The sequence below is a fragment of the Canis lupus genome, chromosome 5 (genome assembly GCF_048164855.1).
Source record: "Canis lupus baileyi chromosome 5, mCanLup2.hap1, whole genome shotgun sequence".
In the NCBI taxonomy this organism is placed as follows: domain Eukaryota; kingdom Metazoa; phylum Chordata; class Mammalia; order Carnivora; family Canidae; genus Canis; species Canis lupus.
The window spans coordinates 78,476,380-78,491,634 of NC_132842.1; the positions used below are offsets into that span (position 1 = coordinate 78,476,380).

Sequence of the window (15,255 nt, forward strand, 5' to 3'; positions counted from 1 at the left end):
CTGAGGAGTGGGTTCTGTAGCCACTTCTCCCTTTTCCAAGCCAGGAAGTGAAGTGACATGTTCAAGGCTCTGAGGCTCCTGAAGTATCAGGGAAGCTGAACATTGGACTCAGCTTCACTCGCTCATGGGATCTCTGCTCTTGACCATGACCCCTGGCAGCCTCCTGGTGTAATGGGGTTGCTCCCTGTCACTGGGTTCAACCCATCTGCAGAGTCAGTGGCCCCTCTGCCAAAGGCTGCTCCCTGGTGATTCCTTGGGACTTGCAGGTGGGGAGTTGAACCAATGGCCTGCCAGTTCCATCTTCTCAGTCCACTGTGTGCTGGGGTCTGGTATTATCCCAGGTCCTCAGTGGCTTCGGCCAATCTTCCTGTTTCCTGCCATTGCCTAGAATGCTTGGTGAGGCCTGCTTCCCCACTGGGGAGGACGGCAGGGCCCTTTGTGTTCCGCTTGTGTTGGGGTTCCACCAAGATGTCTCCTCCCTCCTCTGCCTTGACCAGCCAGGTCCTGCCTATCCACTTGAGTTGGCTCATTTCCTCTCCTTTCAGGATGAACACCTAGGTCCTTGTCCATTTTTTTTCCCTCTGTTCCTCCCTCTGACAAGTATATATGGGGCCACCCTCGGGGCCTTGCTCTGGAGGTTCTTCCAGGTGAGGGAGGAACGCCAACGTGGAAACAATCCCAAACCCATTGTTGAATGCTTTGGGCAAAAGAAGGATGGCACGAGGACAGGGATAGGGCAGGGGAGTCTGGTGAGTGGGTGAGCAGTAGCCAGGCCGGCCAGGTGTCCCAGGTAGAGGTGCAGCCCAGGCAAAGCTGAGGGTGAGGGCAAGAGAGGCTCTTCTGGGTGCCAGCTGCCCGATAGGTCCCCAATAGTTGGCATCAGGGTGAGTGGTGCTGCGTGGGTTGTTACGGAGATCAGCAGACTGCATTGGCTACCATCTGGCACTGTTTTTCTGCTCTGAGGCCCGGAGGTCAAAGGAGATGCTGTTTGTACAGTGCAATTTGTCTTGTTCCAGCTGCCCACTTCTCAATGCAAGAAGGGCACTAGCAGCCTCCCAGCCCCCCACAGTGGCCATGATGCCAGCTGACTACCCCAAGAGTGGCAGAGAAGACGCAATAGCCCTGAGCACATCCACCCCAACGTGGCTTCCAGGTTCTACCCCGGGGTGGCCTGGGGCACATTACATTTGCTCTTTTCTTCCTCCTTCTCCATTTCAGAGCTGCCAGGGCTGGGGGATATAGGGGAGGATTTTAGCAGAGGGACGAGCCCTGGGCTTGGGGTCAGAAGACTGGTCTGGTCCAGCCGCACTATAAGCCGTGTGACCCTGGGCAAGTCACAGGATCCCCTCCTTGCGCCTTGACTTCCTCCCTTATAAAATGGGGGCTTTGCTCACTCATGCATACCTGCTGTCTTCCAGAATGCAGAGACAAATGAGAGGCAGCCCCTGTCCCCATAAGGTGTGGTTCTTTAGCCACAGAGTTCTGTGAGAACAAGTTGAAAACTATGAAGTGTCTCCCAGAGGTACAGGGCATATGTACATATAAAAACATTATGTCTAACATATAAAGATTGAGTCCTGGATCCGTGAAGCCTAGCATCCTCAAAAAGAATCTCTACTTGGGATTTCAATTTATAAACTGACATGCACAATTCAAATGTATTATAGTAAAAGCAGTGACGCCAGCCCACGTCTCCAGCACTTAACCAATTTGATTCATTCCAGCCTTGGACAGAGAATATCTTGCTATTACCTGGTATCTGGAAATTTGGTTATTTTCCTGTACCCTAAGTGACTCTGGGGAAGTTGCAGCAGCCTTCACAGTATGGTTCCAGGCTAGCCTCACCATAGTACAGAGTGGTTCCAGGCTAGCCCCTAGCAGAGTCCGAATTCAGACCCGTGAATCAAACATCCTTCTATTGCTTCTCTCGAGGGGCCTGAGGACCTTCTCATTCCTTTCTTCCTTCCACATCAGAAGTTGTTTGGTAATGAGTCCTATTCTCTGCTCTAAATTCTCCAGCTGAGATAAAGTCTGATAGCATCTTTCTTTTCTCTTATTCGCAAGCCTACTTGAGCTGGTTGGTTGGAGACCAGCAGTACTCTTTGGCTGCAGGTCTGGAAAATAGAACCGACTGGTGGGCCCCAGAGGATTTGAATCACAAGTGGAATGTCCTCATCAGTTAAAACAGCCATCTCCATGGAGACCGTTCTAGACGCATACATGTCTAAGTTAGGCGTTCACTAAAGCAAGATTGAAAATGTGAAAATTCTGGTATTCAACACACACCTCGTCTGGGTTATGGGAATTTACCTGCACAGAACACCTGCTCTCCCTAAAGAAACAGGCTTGTGTTAAGTACACAGGGATATGTCACCACCTGATGGCTGTACCCTAATTAGAATATTCCAGTTGCCTGCAGTTTCTGAAGCTCTCGTTAATTGTATAAACAGTGACATTTTGTAAACTTGATGAGTTTCCCAGGCATCTTTGCCAGCAGGTCATGCAGGCAGATGTCTCTAAGTGTTGAGCCCCATCTGACCATCTCACCTGGACACTCCCAGTTTGACAGCCACAGAAGCGTTATGGAGAAGCCCCAGAGGTTACCGACCCTAGGGGCTCCTGCCAGGAAGAGAGAACAAATGGACCAGCTAGGGAGAGAAGCATCTCAGGATTGATGAGCAAGCTATCCCCACGAGGTACAGAGCAGCCGACCGTGGGTGGTAGGGGCAGGAAAATTGTCCTTGTTTCAGAGCAAGGCCACAGAAATGGCTCGAGGCCCCAGACCTGGTTCATGGTGGGGACTCTGATCCATGTCTTCTCACTCTGAGACTCACTCAGGTCATCTTGTTGCCGGGCAGGCCAGGATGTGTGAGAGCACACGGGGCATAGCTCTTCCCAACTACGTGGGTGGTTTGAGTAGGTCATGGTGCAAATATGGAACCTGCACCCGGCCCCCCAAAAGCCAGCAGGCCACTACCTGTGGGAGCTGCCCTCCTCTGCCCTCTGAGGTCTTGTTCCCCAGCAGCTGAGCTACCCTTTGAAACCGGAGAGACAAGTGAGCCTGGATTTTAGATGTGTATAGTCACTGGTTAACTATGTGACCTAAGGAAGGTCACCTTAGCTCATCTGCAAAGTCAGCATCTATTAAGTGGAGGGTTTTATGATTGCTCTCTCACTGAGGGCATCATAAGTATTTACCAACAGGTTACAAGATCATCAGATATTATGGTTTGATTTTACACTATTGATCGATCTTACCACATGAAGGCCATTTGTAATGCATCTCTTACTTCCTTTGTCTTTTTCAAGAGAATAGAGAACAGAATCTGGAATCGCTCAAGCCCAGACCCACGCTTGGGAGACCTTGAGAATGATTACAATAGCTAATATCGATTGAGGATTGAGTGGTTGTTACATACCAGGTATCATTCTAAGTGACTGACGCACAGAAGCATTTTTGCTGTTTATTTTTTTATTTTTTATTTTTTTTATTCATGAGAGACGACACAGAGAGAGAAGCAGAGACCCAGGCAGAGGGAGAAGCAGGCTCCATGCAGGGAGCCCGATGTGGGACTTGATCCCTTGATCTCCAGGATCACGCCCTGGGCTGAAGGCGTCACTAAACCGCTGAGCCACCCGGGCTGCCCCACTTTTGCTGTTTAAACCAGTATATGTATAGTGCTGGAAAACACTGCATTCTGGAAAAATCACAGGATAAAAAAATTAACTAAAAATAACAAGACATATGGGAAAAATAGAACTTAGAGCCAGTCGCCTGCAGTTTCTGAAGCTCTCATTAATTGTATAAACGATTACAATTAGATTCAAAAGTTGTGCAACTTTAAGGACTTTATGCTGAGTGAAATAAGCCACTCACAAAAAGACAAGTACTGTATGGTTCCACTTATATGAGGTAGCTAGACCCATCAAATTCAGAGAGACAAAAAGGAGAATAATGGTTACTGGGAGCTCGGGGGATAGAGCTGGAGGGATTATTGTTTAATAGGTATAAAGTTTCTGTTTTGCAAGACGAAATCTGGAGACGGATGGTGGTGATGGTTGCACAACAGTGTGAACATCCTTAATGCCACTGAACTTGGCACTTAAACGTGGTTAAGATGGTACATTGTATGTCTGTGTGTTTTACAACAATTAAACCCAAAAGTTGTGCAAGTTTGTAATCAAAGCCATAATTGGAACCTGGAGAAGAGAGCTCAGTGTGAGTGGAGAGGCTGCCTGGTGAGAAGTGGAAAATCTGGCTGTGGACATAGCGACCCTGCAGATGGACCAGCCCTGGGCGGTGGGGCCACCATTAGGTGAGCCAAGAGCAAGCTGGCCGTTCGTAGTGGCCAGTTATTCCAAGCCGGCCAGGGCCTCTTTGGGGAGGAAGCTCCGGTACAGATGCTCATTTTAAAATATCTTAAAATAGAGCTGACCAGGGACACCTAGCTGGCTCAGTCAGTCAAGCGTCCAACTCTTGGTTTCAGCTCAGGTCATGATCTCAGGGTCATGACATTGAGCCCCACATTGGGCTTCCCGCTCAGCACAGAGTCTGCTTAGGATTCTCTCTCTACTCCTTTCTCTGCCCCTCCTCCCAATAAATAAATAAGTAAATAAATAAATAAAGTAAGTAAATAGAATCTTATTTTTAAAAATGGAGCTGACCAGCCCAGCTTCCTGTGCATCAGCTGAGCTAAGGGCCTTACCTCCTTTGCTGAAGTTGTCCTTCTGAGTTGCTTTCTCCATGCCTGAGAAAAATCACCTATGGACCAAAGCGCTTACCCTTGATACCACTATCATTCTTGAGTTTACCGGTCGTATAGACTAATCCCATAGAAGCTAATTGGTATTACAGAAGCACGTGTTGAGTAGAACAGACAGTTCTTTTATGATGAGGAGACCACTTTTCAGATGAGACCCCGAAGGATGGAGAGATTCATCCATTAACTCAAGGTTACACAGCTAGCAAGTAAGAGAGATGGAATATGAGCCCGGGCAGTTTGGCTCTGGATGCTACACAGTTTTCCATTACAGGCCTGTCTGGGCTCAGTCTCATCGTCAATAAAATGGGGATTATGGTCCCTACCATGTAGGCCTGTCCTGAGGTCCAACAGAGAGAAGTCCTGTGAGTCGTGTGCAGGGGCACCTGGCATAGGGGGGGCTTGATGCTCTCCCCGTGTCCCCTTTGTTCCATCCCATCTCCACTGCAAGTTGAAGTCAGAATTCTGTCTACAGCATCTCTGATGGAAGCCAGCCAGCCTCGGCTTGACGTCTGCCCAGTGCACTGCCCAGGCCTGGTTCTTTGGAGTCCCAGTGCCACCTACTTGAGAAAAGCTCCCTGGAGGCCTTGACGCAAAGCAGCCCAGCTGGAGTCACGCTGTCTCTTCCCTTCCAGGCCTTGGCACCTGCCATCGACTGGCTGCCCTTTCTCAATACCATCTTCTACCCTGTGGAGATCAATGAGTCTGAGCCTATCGTTGTCTACGACAAGGAGTACCTGGGGCAGGTCTCCACCCTCATCAACAACACTGACAAATGGTAAGGGACGGCCAGCGGCCTGGCACCTGCCCTTGGGGTCACACACGGCCCTATCCTTCTTGGGCCAGACAGGGTGAGGGCAGCCGGGGACAGAATGACTAGGGAGAGTAGGCCCTGGGAGAGGCAGCCGGTTCGGATCCCAGACCCTCCGTTCCCAGAGCTGTAGCCTTGGGCAAGTTTATCCCCCTTTGTCAGGCTCATGCTATCTGTCCTAAGGTGGGGATGGAAATCTACCTACCGTGTAGGGATATGAGAACACAGTGAGAGAATGACAGGGAATGGAGCTCAGTAAATGTTGTAGGTGATATGTATGATTTTTTAAATAATTCTAAAGATTTGCTGGGGAGGTTTTTAAAAACTACAAAAAAAATTAAGATTACCCAGACACTACTGTTGATGCTGTGGGGAGCATATGTGTGTGTTTGTAAAGAGAGAAAGTGTGTGTGTGGGGGGGGGGTTCTAATACATGGTTCCTTTCGCCCGCATCATTGTGACCACATGTGTAATCTGCTTTTCCCTCAACTTTCATCATAACATTTTCCCCATGTTATCCGCACTCCCTGTGGACCTCATTCTGTGTAGCTATGCAGTAGTCCATCAAGTATACATATGATTATTTACTCCTTCCCCTATTGTCAGACATTTATTTTTTTAAAGATTTTATTTATTTATTCATGAGAGATACACACACACACACACACACACACACACACACAGAGGCAGAGACAGAGGCAGAGGCAGAGGGAGAAGCAGGCTCCATGCAGGGAGCCCGATGTGGGACTCGATCCCAGGTCTCCAGGATCACACCCCGGGCTGAAGGCGGCGCTAAACCGCTGAGCCATCAGCGGGGCTGCCCTATTGTCAGACATTTAGTTGGTTCCACTTCGAGGCTAGTTCACAACAGTGAACGTCTCTTGGTGCTAGGTGACTTCTTTGCAAGGGTGACAACAGCCACAGTGATTCCCTGTGCCCTGACGGAGAGGGCAGTGAGCTCTCTTCCTTGGAGACCTTGGCGTGGTGGCCAGAGCTCCCTTTCCTGCCCCTCCTATTCTTAGGCCCCCTTTCCCATCTCTGGCCTTCTGGCAGGGACATCTCCAGGCTGTGGAAATGGCAGCCTCCTCCCTGCTCCAGCCCAGTAGCACACACCATCCAGGGGGAGTCTCCCTGCGGCTGCTCCAGCTTCCAGACAAAAGGCAGCTATGCGGACAAATGTTTATTGAGGTCTTGTGGCATACAAGTCACTGCACTAGGCACCAAGGGGTTTTCAAAGAAGACCCAGGCTCCACCTTGAAAAGCTAACATTCCAGGGATGCCTGGGTGGCTTAGTGGTTGACTGTTTGCCTTTGACTCAGATCATGATCCCGGGGTTTTGGGGGTTTTGGGATCGAGTCCCCTTATCAGGCTCCCTATGGGGAGCCTGCTTCTCCCTCTGCCTATGTCTCTGCCTCTCTGTGTGCATGTCTCATGAACAAATAAATTGAAAAGAAAAGAAAAGCTGACATTCCCTGTGCTTAGTGAGCAGTAACCCACCAAACTGGGGCAGGTAAGGGGGTGGGGGAGAGCCTGCCATCCGAAGGCCAGGTATGAATGCCCCCTAAAGGTCAGTGGGGGAAGTGCTGTGATGCTCCCAGCTTGGGGTGCTCCTGAGTTGTCTCACCTCCTCTTGCCCCAGCCTGCTAAACAACTACATGATCTGGAACCTGGTGCGGAAGACAAGTTCCTTCCTTGATCAGCGCTTTCAGGATGCTGATGAGAAGTTCATGGAAGTCATGTATGGGACCAAGAAGGTGAGCCTGTTACTGCACATTCCCGTTCACATGCTGAGCACCTACTGTGAGCCTGGCCCTGGGTTGGAGGCTTTTGCAACCTTGGTGTCCCCACAGGGCCCTGGAAACTTGTAAGGGAGGTAGAGGGTAGGCAAAGAATCTGATCCAGGACTGGATCCAATCTAGTTGGGGGGTGGACAGAAACTTCCAGAAGGAGATGATTACACTGGGTCTCTAATGAGTAAAGAGGAGTCTTGGTTACCTGGCTGGCTCAGTAGGAAGAGCATGCGACTCTTGATCATGAGTTCGAGCCCCAAGATGGTTGCAGAGATTACTTCAATTTTAAAAACTTTAAAAAAAAAAAAAAGAGGAATCTTAGAGATTTACCTTCTTTACAGCAAAAGATGGCTTCTGTTTTCTCCCAATCGCTTCTCAATGGTAATGATTATAAATAATTTCCTGTAACTCCTATGATCTTGTAACTGAAACTTTCCTGTAACTCCTATCCCCGTGAGGTAGGTGTGATCATCATCCCTGTTTTATACAGGGGACCCCCAGTAATATTGCTCCTTCCCCATAAACACAAAACAGTCAGTATAGCACCTGGACCACACAGGTGTTCACTGCTATTACCTTCCTAGGCCCCAGAACAGGTGGATTCCACCTACCTTCAAATGCCCCCATCATGCCCCCTGAGGGTCTGTTCTTCCAGGGTTCCCAGACCCCTCATTCCCCTCCCGCAGGACTCCACCCCAGACAGGAAGCTCCCTGGCCACTTCCACTTTTTCTCCAGAGGTGGCGGTCCCCCTCTCATTCATGCAGCCAATAGACAGGACATGAGTCCCATGTGGGAACACTGAGACAAGTAAGGTGGGGTCTGTGCCCCAAGAGCCCACATCTGCCATAAGAGGCCCTCCTATGTGCTGATGGGCACAGCATGTCTGGGCCCAGGGAAATGTCCCAGCTAAAGAGCAGTAGAGGCCAGGGTGCTGAGCCCACCCAGCACACTCAGCAACCCCCCGCCCTAGGACAGCAGCTAGCAAGACCCTGGGGGACAAGCAGAGCTGGCTCTAGCCTGCCCCTGCCCCCGTGGCCCTTCCCAGAGTTCAGTGGAATGGACAAAGCCAGATAAGGGCTAGAAGAGAATGACAGGATATGGACTCCTCCCTCCAGTCCTGGAGTTCATCCTGGAAAGAGTTCTCCTTTTCTTTCCTATCCTGATGTACACCCACCTGTGGCAGGAAGGGGACTAAAGGAGAGGGTGGCTGGGGATAAGAGCCTTCTGAGGGCATCACGGGGCCTCAGCCATGAGAGTCACCTGGCCCTGCGGAGAAGGACCAGGGGAAGAGTTGGCTGTCCTGCTCAGTTGACCTGCCTTCCTGCTCCACATGCACCTACCTTGGGCCAGCCCTGGGTGAGCCCATGTCACAGACATGACAAGGCATGGACTCTGTCCCCTGGAGCATTTAGCCGCCCAGGGGACTTTAAACGGGAAAAGTTTGACTAGGACCCAGGATGATAGTTACAGAGACACCTCTGTGGAGCATGCACCTGCATCATTGCTCACCCACCTGAGTGCAGAGGGAGAAACAGGCTCCAGGCAGGGAAGGGCTTCCCAGGGCACCCAGCAAGAAGGCAGCCAAGCTCATATTCAGACCCAGCTCTGGATGACCATGACTTCTTGGCTCTTTCAGCCACTCAATAATGATAATAACAATAATAATAATAAAAGATATTATTATTCGCTGTCTGCCTTTTATAGGCATTATGTCACCAAGTTCCTATAACAGCTCTACGTTAGGAGCTATTATCATCAGCCCATTTTATAGATGAAGAAACCTAGGCTCTGTGAGGGGAAGGGACTTGTTCATAGTCACACAGCTCATAAATGGGGAATGTGTTCTCAATCCCAGCACATCTGATTCCACAGCCACACCTGAGCCCTGCCCCACTCAGCCTGTGCTCTGCAGGAGCCAGAAGTGAAAATTGAGCTTCCTGGTGGTTGCCAGGGACTGGGGACAGGGAGGGGGGGCATGAGGAGTTGTTAAATGCATATGGAGGTTCACATTTGCAAGATGAAAAGTTCTGGAGATTGGTTGCACAGCAGTGAGAATTTGCCTAACATCACTGACTCATACACTTAAAAGAGTTAGAATGGTGGTAAATCTTACGTGTATTTTACCATGATAGGTAGGTAGACAGACAGACAGATAGAGCAAGCAAGCGAGCTTCCCTGGGCCAGGCTCAGAGTGCGGGGTGCTGCTCTAACCAGTGGGATGCTAAGAGCTGGCAGGGAGGCCTTGGCAGAAGCAAGGGCAATTGGGAGACCCCAGAGGTGGCAGGCTGTGGGCAGGGTCACCGTATGCCCCGTGCATGGTGTAAGGAAACAGCACAGAACTTTGGGTCAGAAGATCTGTGTTTGAAATGCTTCTTCTAACCACACAACCTCGGGCAAATCACTCCATTGGAGCAGAGGGCTCAGTCTTCCCAGATGTAAAAAATCAGTAACTCATCCTTGGCCTGGTGACCAGGGGGCTGTCTGGGAATTACATAAAGGGATTCCCCCCAAAGTCTATCCTAAAGGCTAAAGCACCCACCGCCATGTTCTTTATCTGCAAAAAGCAGCACAGGGGGTACCTGCCTCGTGGGGTTATCATGACGATCATATGGGCTAGGGCCACACCTAGTAAACACTCAGCAAGCATGTACTGCTGCAGCCTTGCTGTTTTGGGGTGTCTTTCTCTCTCACTGGGTGCTTTCGATTGAGCCCCTTGAGGGCAAGGCCCATGGCCGATTTGTCTCTAGGTTCCAAGCACATAGCCATAGTCAGGGTGCAGAGGAACTGTCCAGAAGACGCAGGGTATATGAAAGAGAGAAAGAAAGAAGAAAGAAAGAAAGAAAGAAAGAAAGAAAGAAAGAAAGAAAGAAAGAAAGAAAGAAAGAAAGAAAGAAAGAAAGAAAGAAAGGAAGAAAGGAAAGAAAGAAAGAAAGAAAGAAAGAAAGAAAGAAAGAAAGAAAGAAAGAAAGAAAAGAAAGAAAGAAAGAAAGAAAGAAAGAAAGAAAGAAAGAAAGAAAGAAAGAAAGAAAGAAAGAAAGAAAGAATGAGTGGGCTCATGCAAAAGCTCTCCTGAGAAGGCAGGAAGACTCAGCTTCTGACTCAGCCATCAGGGCCTAGACCCCACGGAGCCCATGAGTTCGAGGTCCCCTGGTCCTGACCTTCTGCATGGGCAGCCTCAGCCGGGTGTGGGCGCAGCCTGTGTCCAGCTGTAGGTGGGCAGGTTGTGGGAAGGCATCTAAATGGACACATGGGTGGGGAAAGCTTGAAAGAACTTGGGCCTCCAAACAGAAGGAAGGCCAAGATGCCCCTTTACGTCCTTCCCTTAGTCCTGCTTTCACGGAAGACATTTCTTTAGCTGAGGTATAATTTACACACATAAAATGTGCAGTATACACTAAGTACTCAGTCCAGTGAGTTTGGACAAAGGAAATGGCCCACAAAACCCACACCCCACTCAAGGTAGAGACACTCCTGTCACCGGTCCCTCCAGCATCCTGGGAGCAGAAGGTTCCCTGAAGCCCCTCGCCCGACGGTCCCACAGGTGGGTGTGGATGGGCATGGGGGGATTGTACCCCCCCTCGTGTGCTCTTTTGTGTCTGGCTTCTTGTGCTCAGCTCACTGCTGTGAAATTCAACCATGTTGTGTATATCAGTAGTTCACTCCTTCTTGTTGCCAAGTAGTATGCTGTTGTATAAAAATACCACATTTTGTTTATCCGGCTGCCTGTTGGTGGGCATTTGGTTGTTGTCAGTTGGAAAACTGTTCTGGAGCCGGCCACTCTGAGCCTGGTGATTTATGCCACCTGTTCTTTGGGGTCAGGAGGCCACACAAGAGATTTACGGATTGACAGGGCAGGGCCACCCCAGGTGGTCACACAGGGCTTGCCCGGGGCAGGGAAGCCAGCGGGGCCGGAACCCGGAGCCACACTGCATGAGGCTGCACCCAGCAGGGCGCCCGCTTCTGGCTCCGCAGAGGTGTCCTGTGGGCTGGCGGGCTTGTGGGTGACCCTGCGAGTGGCCATAACACTCATGCCCTGATACATTCCTGCGCCGGCCCTTCCCCTAGGAGGCTTTCCATGGGGTTGGGTCCTGGCCTTCCGGGGAGGTTTTCCTGTCGTGCGTGGGTAGATGAGGAAATTTCTCAAGTCTTGGCCACCAGGATTCTTAGCTTCCCCCAGGGCAAGGTAGGGGTAGGGGCATGGGGTGCACGGTCAGGCCTGTCAGGCCCCCTCACTCCCCGTGAGACCCTGGGCCGGTGACTTCCCCTTGCTGAGTCTCTGCCTCCTCAGCTGCAAGGCCCACATCCCTGCCTTCCAGGTTCATTTTCATGGCTCGGTGAGACACTGTTCATGACATGCCACGCACGGAGCCTGGCGTTCAGGAAATAGTAGATGGCGGCCATGAGCAATATTCTGTGGCCTCTTGGTCCAGTGCCTAAAATAACTTCCACTGCATCAGAAAAGTCTCCCTGAGGTTCTGGAAGGAAGCACAGGCTTCCAGCTGCTGCCTCCCAGACAGACGGGGCTTAGGAAGAAGAAGGATGGGGCCCGGTAACTCCTCTCCCTTGTGTTTCCAGACCTGTCTTCCTCGGTGGAAGTTCTGCGTGAGCGACACAGAGAACAACTTGGGCTTCGCCCTGGGCCCCATGTTTGTCAAAGCGACATTTGCCGAGGACAGCAAGAGCATAGTGAGTGCCTCCCCTCGCACACAGGCCCTGACGGCGCCCCTGCTCCAGCCCCTCCTGAGCTTGGCAGCCCCCACTCTGCTCTGCCCTGGACCTTTCCTGCTCCGGGCCAGGGCCCCAGCCTTAACCCAGAGGTCCTGTTTTCTGAAGCCTTGCGTGCTGTGAGTTCCCCAGGATGGCTACTGTCATTGAGTGCCGGGCACTCTACTGTATTGTCATTAACCCGTTGCGAGGCCGTCTCCACCTCCACCCCCAAGCAGAAGGAAGGGCCCAGCGAGACCCTGTTGGCAGAGCAGTTCTGGCCTAAAGGGTGGCATTTCTCTTACCCTGTGGCGTAACCCCGTGTTGTGGACAGGTGGAGGAACATCACGGCTAGGTGCGTGAAGGCAGCCGGGCCCCAGTTCAGATCCTGGATCCGTGCCTCCTGGTTGGGTGATTTGGGACAGTTTTCTCCCATCACCGTTACCTCGGAAGCAGGGCTGCCCATCCCGCAGTGGGACGGGAAATGAGATGCTACACACAGAGAACACCTGGCACAAAACAAGGGCTTGGTAAATGGCAGCTGTTATATTTTTGTTCCAGTTTTTATTACTGATTTTAATTACATAGATGCTCTCTGCAGTCAAATGTTAACAAACGGAGACTCCTTTCTCTTACGTGACTTACCTGTGAGTGGCTGGTATGGAATCTTTGTCCAGTTCTGTCGGCCATCAGCCCCTCTGCTCTTTCTGCTGCACAACTTCCTTACTCTGCTGTACAACCTTCAGGCTCCGAGTCTGCCTGTGACATTATAACCCTCGAGAACAGCTGCTTGTCTCCAGCCGGAACACCACATTTATGAAACTGCTTATCAGAACTCGGGTGCTCTAGATTTTAAAGCCCATTCCATCAAAAAGAGATCCTGTGGTCCAGTAAGTCTGAAAAAGGCTCTGAATTTTACTCCCTCCAAAAGAATAAAACTTCATGTTACACACTAAAGGCTCTGAAAAGTTCTGCAGAGAGACTTTTTCAGCTTTCCCAAAGCTTATCCTGAGTGTCTGCGGTGCCAAAAGCTCTGTTTATGGAAGTTCCAGTCTTCTCTTGCAGGACTTTAGTGTTCTGGGCACTGAAGAGCCTGAGGCTTTGAGCTGATTCCTGAATTTAGGCTCTGGCCTCCTCCTGCATGGGGTGCGCATCCAGTGCCCAGACCTCACCAGTCAGCTTCTGTCTTCTCAGGCCAGCGAGATAATCCTAGAGATCAAGAAGGCATTCGAGGAAAGCCTGAGCACCCTGAAGTGGATGGATGAAGAGACTCGGAGATCAGCCAAGGAAAAGGTGAGGCTGGCGCGGTGCTGTAAGGGGTGTCTAAGGCTTCCCCTCCAAGAGCTGCAGCCACGGATGGAGGAGGGTGCATGAAGGGAGACCAGTCACATCTGGTGAGCAGTGTTGGTGCTGTCCTGCCTTCGGGGTTGAACATTCCAGCAGGAAGGAGGGTCAGCCGTGAACACATGATTGCATTAATGACTAAAGATAAACTGTGGTGAGTGAGTGATGGGAAAAATGCAAGGAGATGTGACACGTCTAACGGAGAATGAAGGATTTGATATAGTCCAGCAGGCGGCAGCCAGCAAAGGCTTCCCTCAGGAAGTGATGTTTAAGCAGAGACCCAAAGGGTAAGTAGAAGTCAGGCAAGAGAGGAATCTTTCCAGAAAGAGATGTGGAAGCCCATGGTGGGAGGACCTTCCCGTTTCCCTTTGGCCCAGAGCACTGCTGGGTGCTCAGCATCCTCTGTATCTCTCCTATCCAGGCAGACGCTATCTACAACATGATAGGCTACCCCAACTTTATCATGGATCCCAAGGAGCTCGACAAAGTGTTCAATGATGTGAGTGGCTCCCACCCTGCCCCCTTGCATTCCCGCATGTCCCTGGAGGTCCCCCACTTGGGGAAGAGCAGAGGCAGGCTGGGTCCAGCTGGGAAGCTAGAAGTACTTTGACCGTAAAGACATCTCAAGATGCGGTGGCGTGGGGCTGAATCAGGCAAGAGGGAGCTCTTCTCTGCCCCTCGTCCTGGGCTGGAGGAGCCTGCCTCTCTCGAGCCACTGTCAGGGCCCAGCAGTCAGTACCAAGTAGTGCCATGTGCCCTGCCAGATGCTCCATTTAATGGGTGGGAAATAACAGAGGTGAGCAGACCTTAGAAGAGACAGATTGACGCCCCTAAAACAGCAGGAGGTGGAGTGACAAGTGGAGCCCCTCATACTGCCTCTTCCTTCCCCAAGATTGCCTCCTCCTCTCCCCAGGGTCTTCCCCCACCCTCCCAGAGAAACCTGGACCTCATTTGGACCTCAAAATGCTAATGGGGAAGAGAGCATGAATCCCAAATGCACGGTTAAGCTTAATTGAGGCAGCAAACATACTTGATATATTCCTGGTGGTTAGAGCTTTTGGCAGGTCATCCCTGTAAATGGATTATGCTTCTGCCCTGAAAGATAGTTTTATATCTTCTTGTGATTGAAATTTGTGAAATTCAGGCATTTTTGCAATTATAATAACCTCTCATCGTGGCTCTATTTAAAACCTAAGAATATTAAAATTACTTCTGAGAATATGGGCCTGACTCATTCCACAGCCTTTTTCCTTGAGAATAATTTAAGATGCTCCAGGGTGTCACAACACAAGATCCAGAGGCTCCTGGGGACCGCCCAGGCATAGCCCATAGGATCAGAGTCCTGTCCCCAAGGGCCCAGAGTTTTACCAGAGCCCTGATGAGAAGCCAGAAAGCTCTGGAGCAGATCTGAGGGAGAACTTTGTCCCTGAAAAGAGCCAAAAGGCTGAGCTGAGTGCTGAGGAAAGCTTGCAGTGATGCCTGTCCCCTGATGTTTCAGAGATGGATCCCAGCTTGATTCGTGTGCTATGCAGTGTGGTAACTCCTAGCCACTACTGTTTAATTAATTAAAATCTAAGTTAATTAAAATTTAATTTAATTTAAAAGTCACACTAGCCCCATTTGAAATGCTCGGTAGCCATGTGTGGCTGGTGTCTACCACAGTGGATAACACAGGCTTAGAACTAGCCCATCATCACAGAAAGTTCTATCAGACAGAGCTGGACAGACCTCCTGCCTGAGGCTCGGGCTCTGAGGTGGGCCTGTGACCCTGCTGGGTGATGAGTGGCCCCCGTGAAGCTCTTGGTGTGTCCCCACATGGGAGAAGGTGCCAGGCCCCAGCAGGGT

At 50.7% G+C, this 15,255-nt stretch overlaps 1 protein-coding gene across 2 annotated transcripts in view; it reads left to right on the forward strand.

The window, feature by feature from the left end:
- The window catches only part of ECE1 (endothelin converting enzyme 1), a 115,203-nt gene that overhangs the window by 87,528 nt on the left and 12,420 nt on the right, over positions 1-15,255 (forward strand). For both annotated transcript variants that reach the window (XM_072827953.1, XM_072827952.1), the window contains 5 exons: positions 5,396-5,538; positions 7,211-7,325; positions 11,938-12,048; positions 13,261-13,359; positions 13,832-13,909. In XM_072827953.1, the coding sequence (XP_072684054.1) occupies positions 5,396-5,538; positions 7,211-7,325; positions 11,938-12,048; positions 13,261-13,359; positions 13,832-13,909 (546 nt within the window). The remainder of the gene's footprint in view (positions 1-5,395; positions 5,539-7,210; positions 7,326-11,937; positions 12,049-13,260; positions 13,360-13,831; positions 13,910-15,255) is intronic.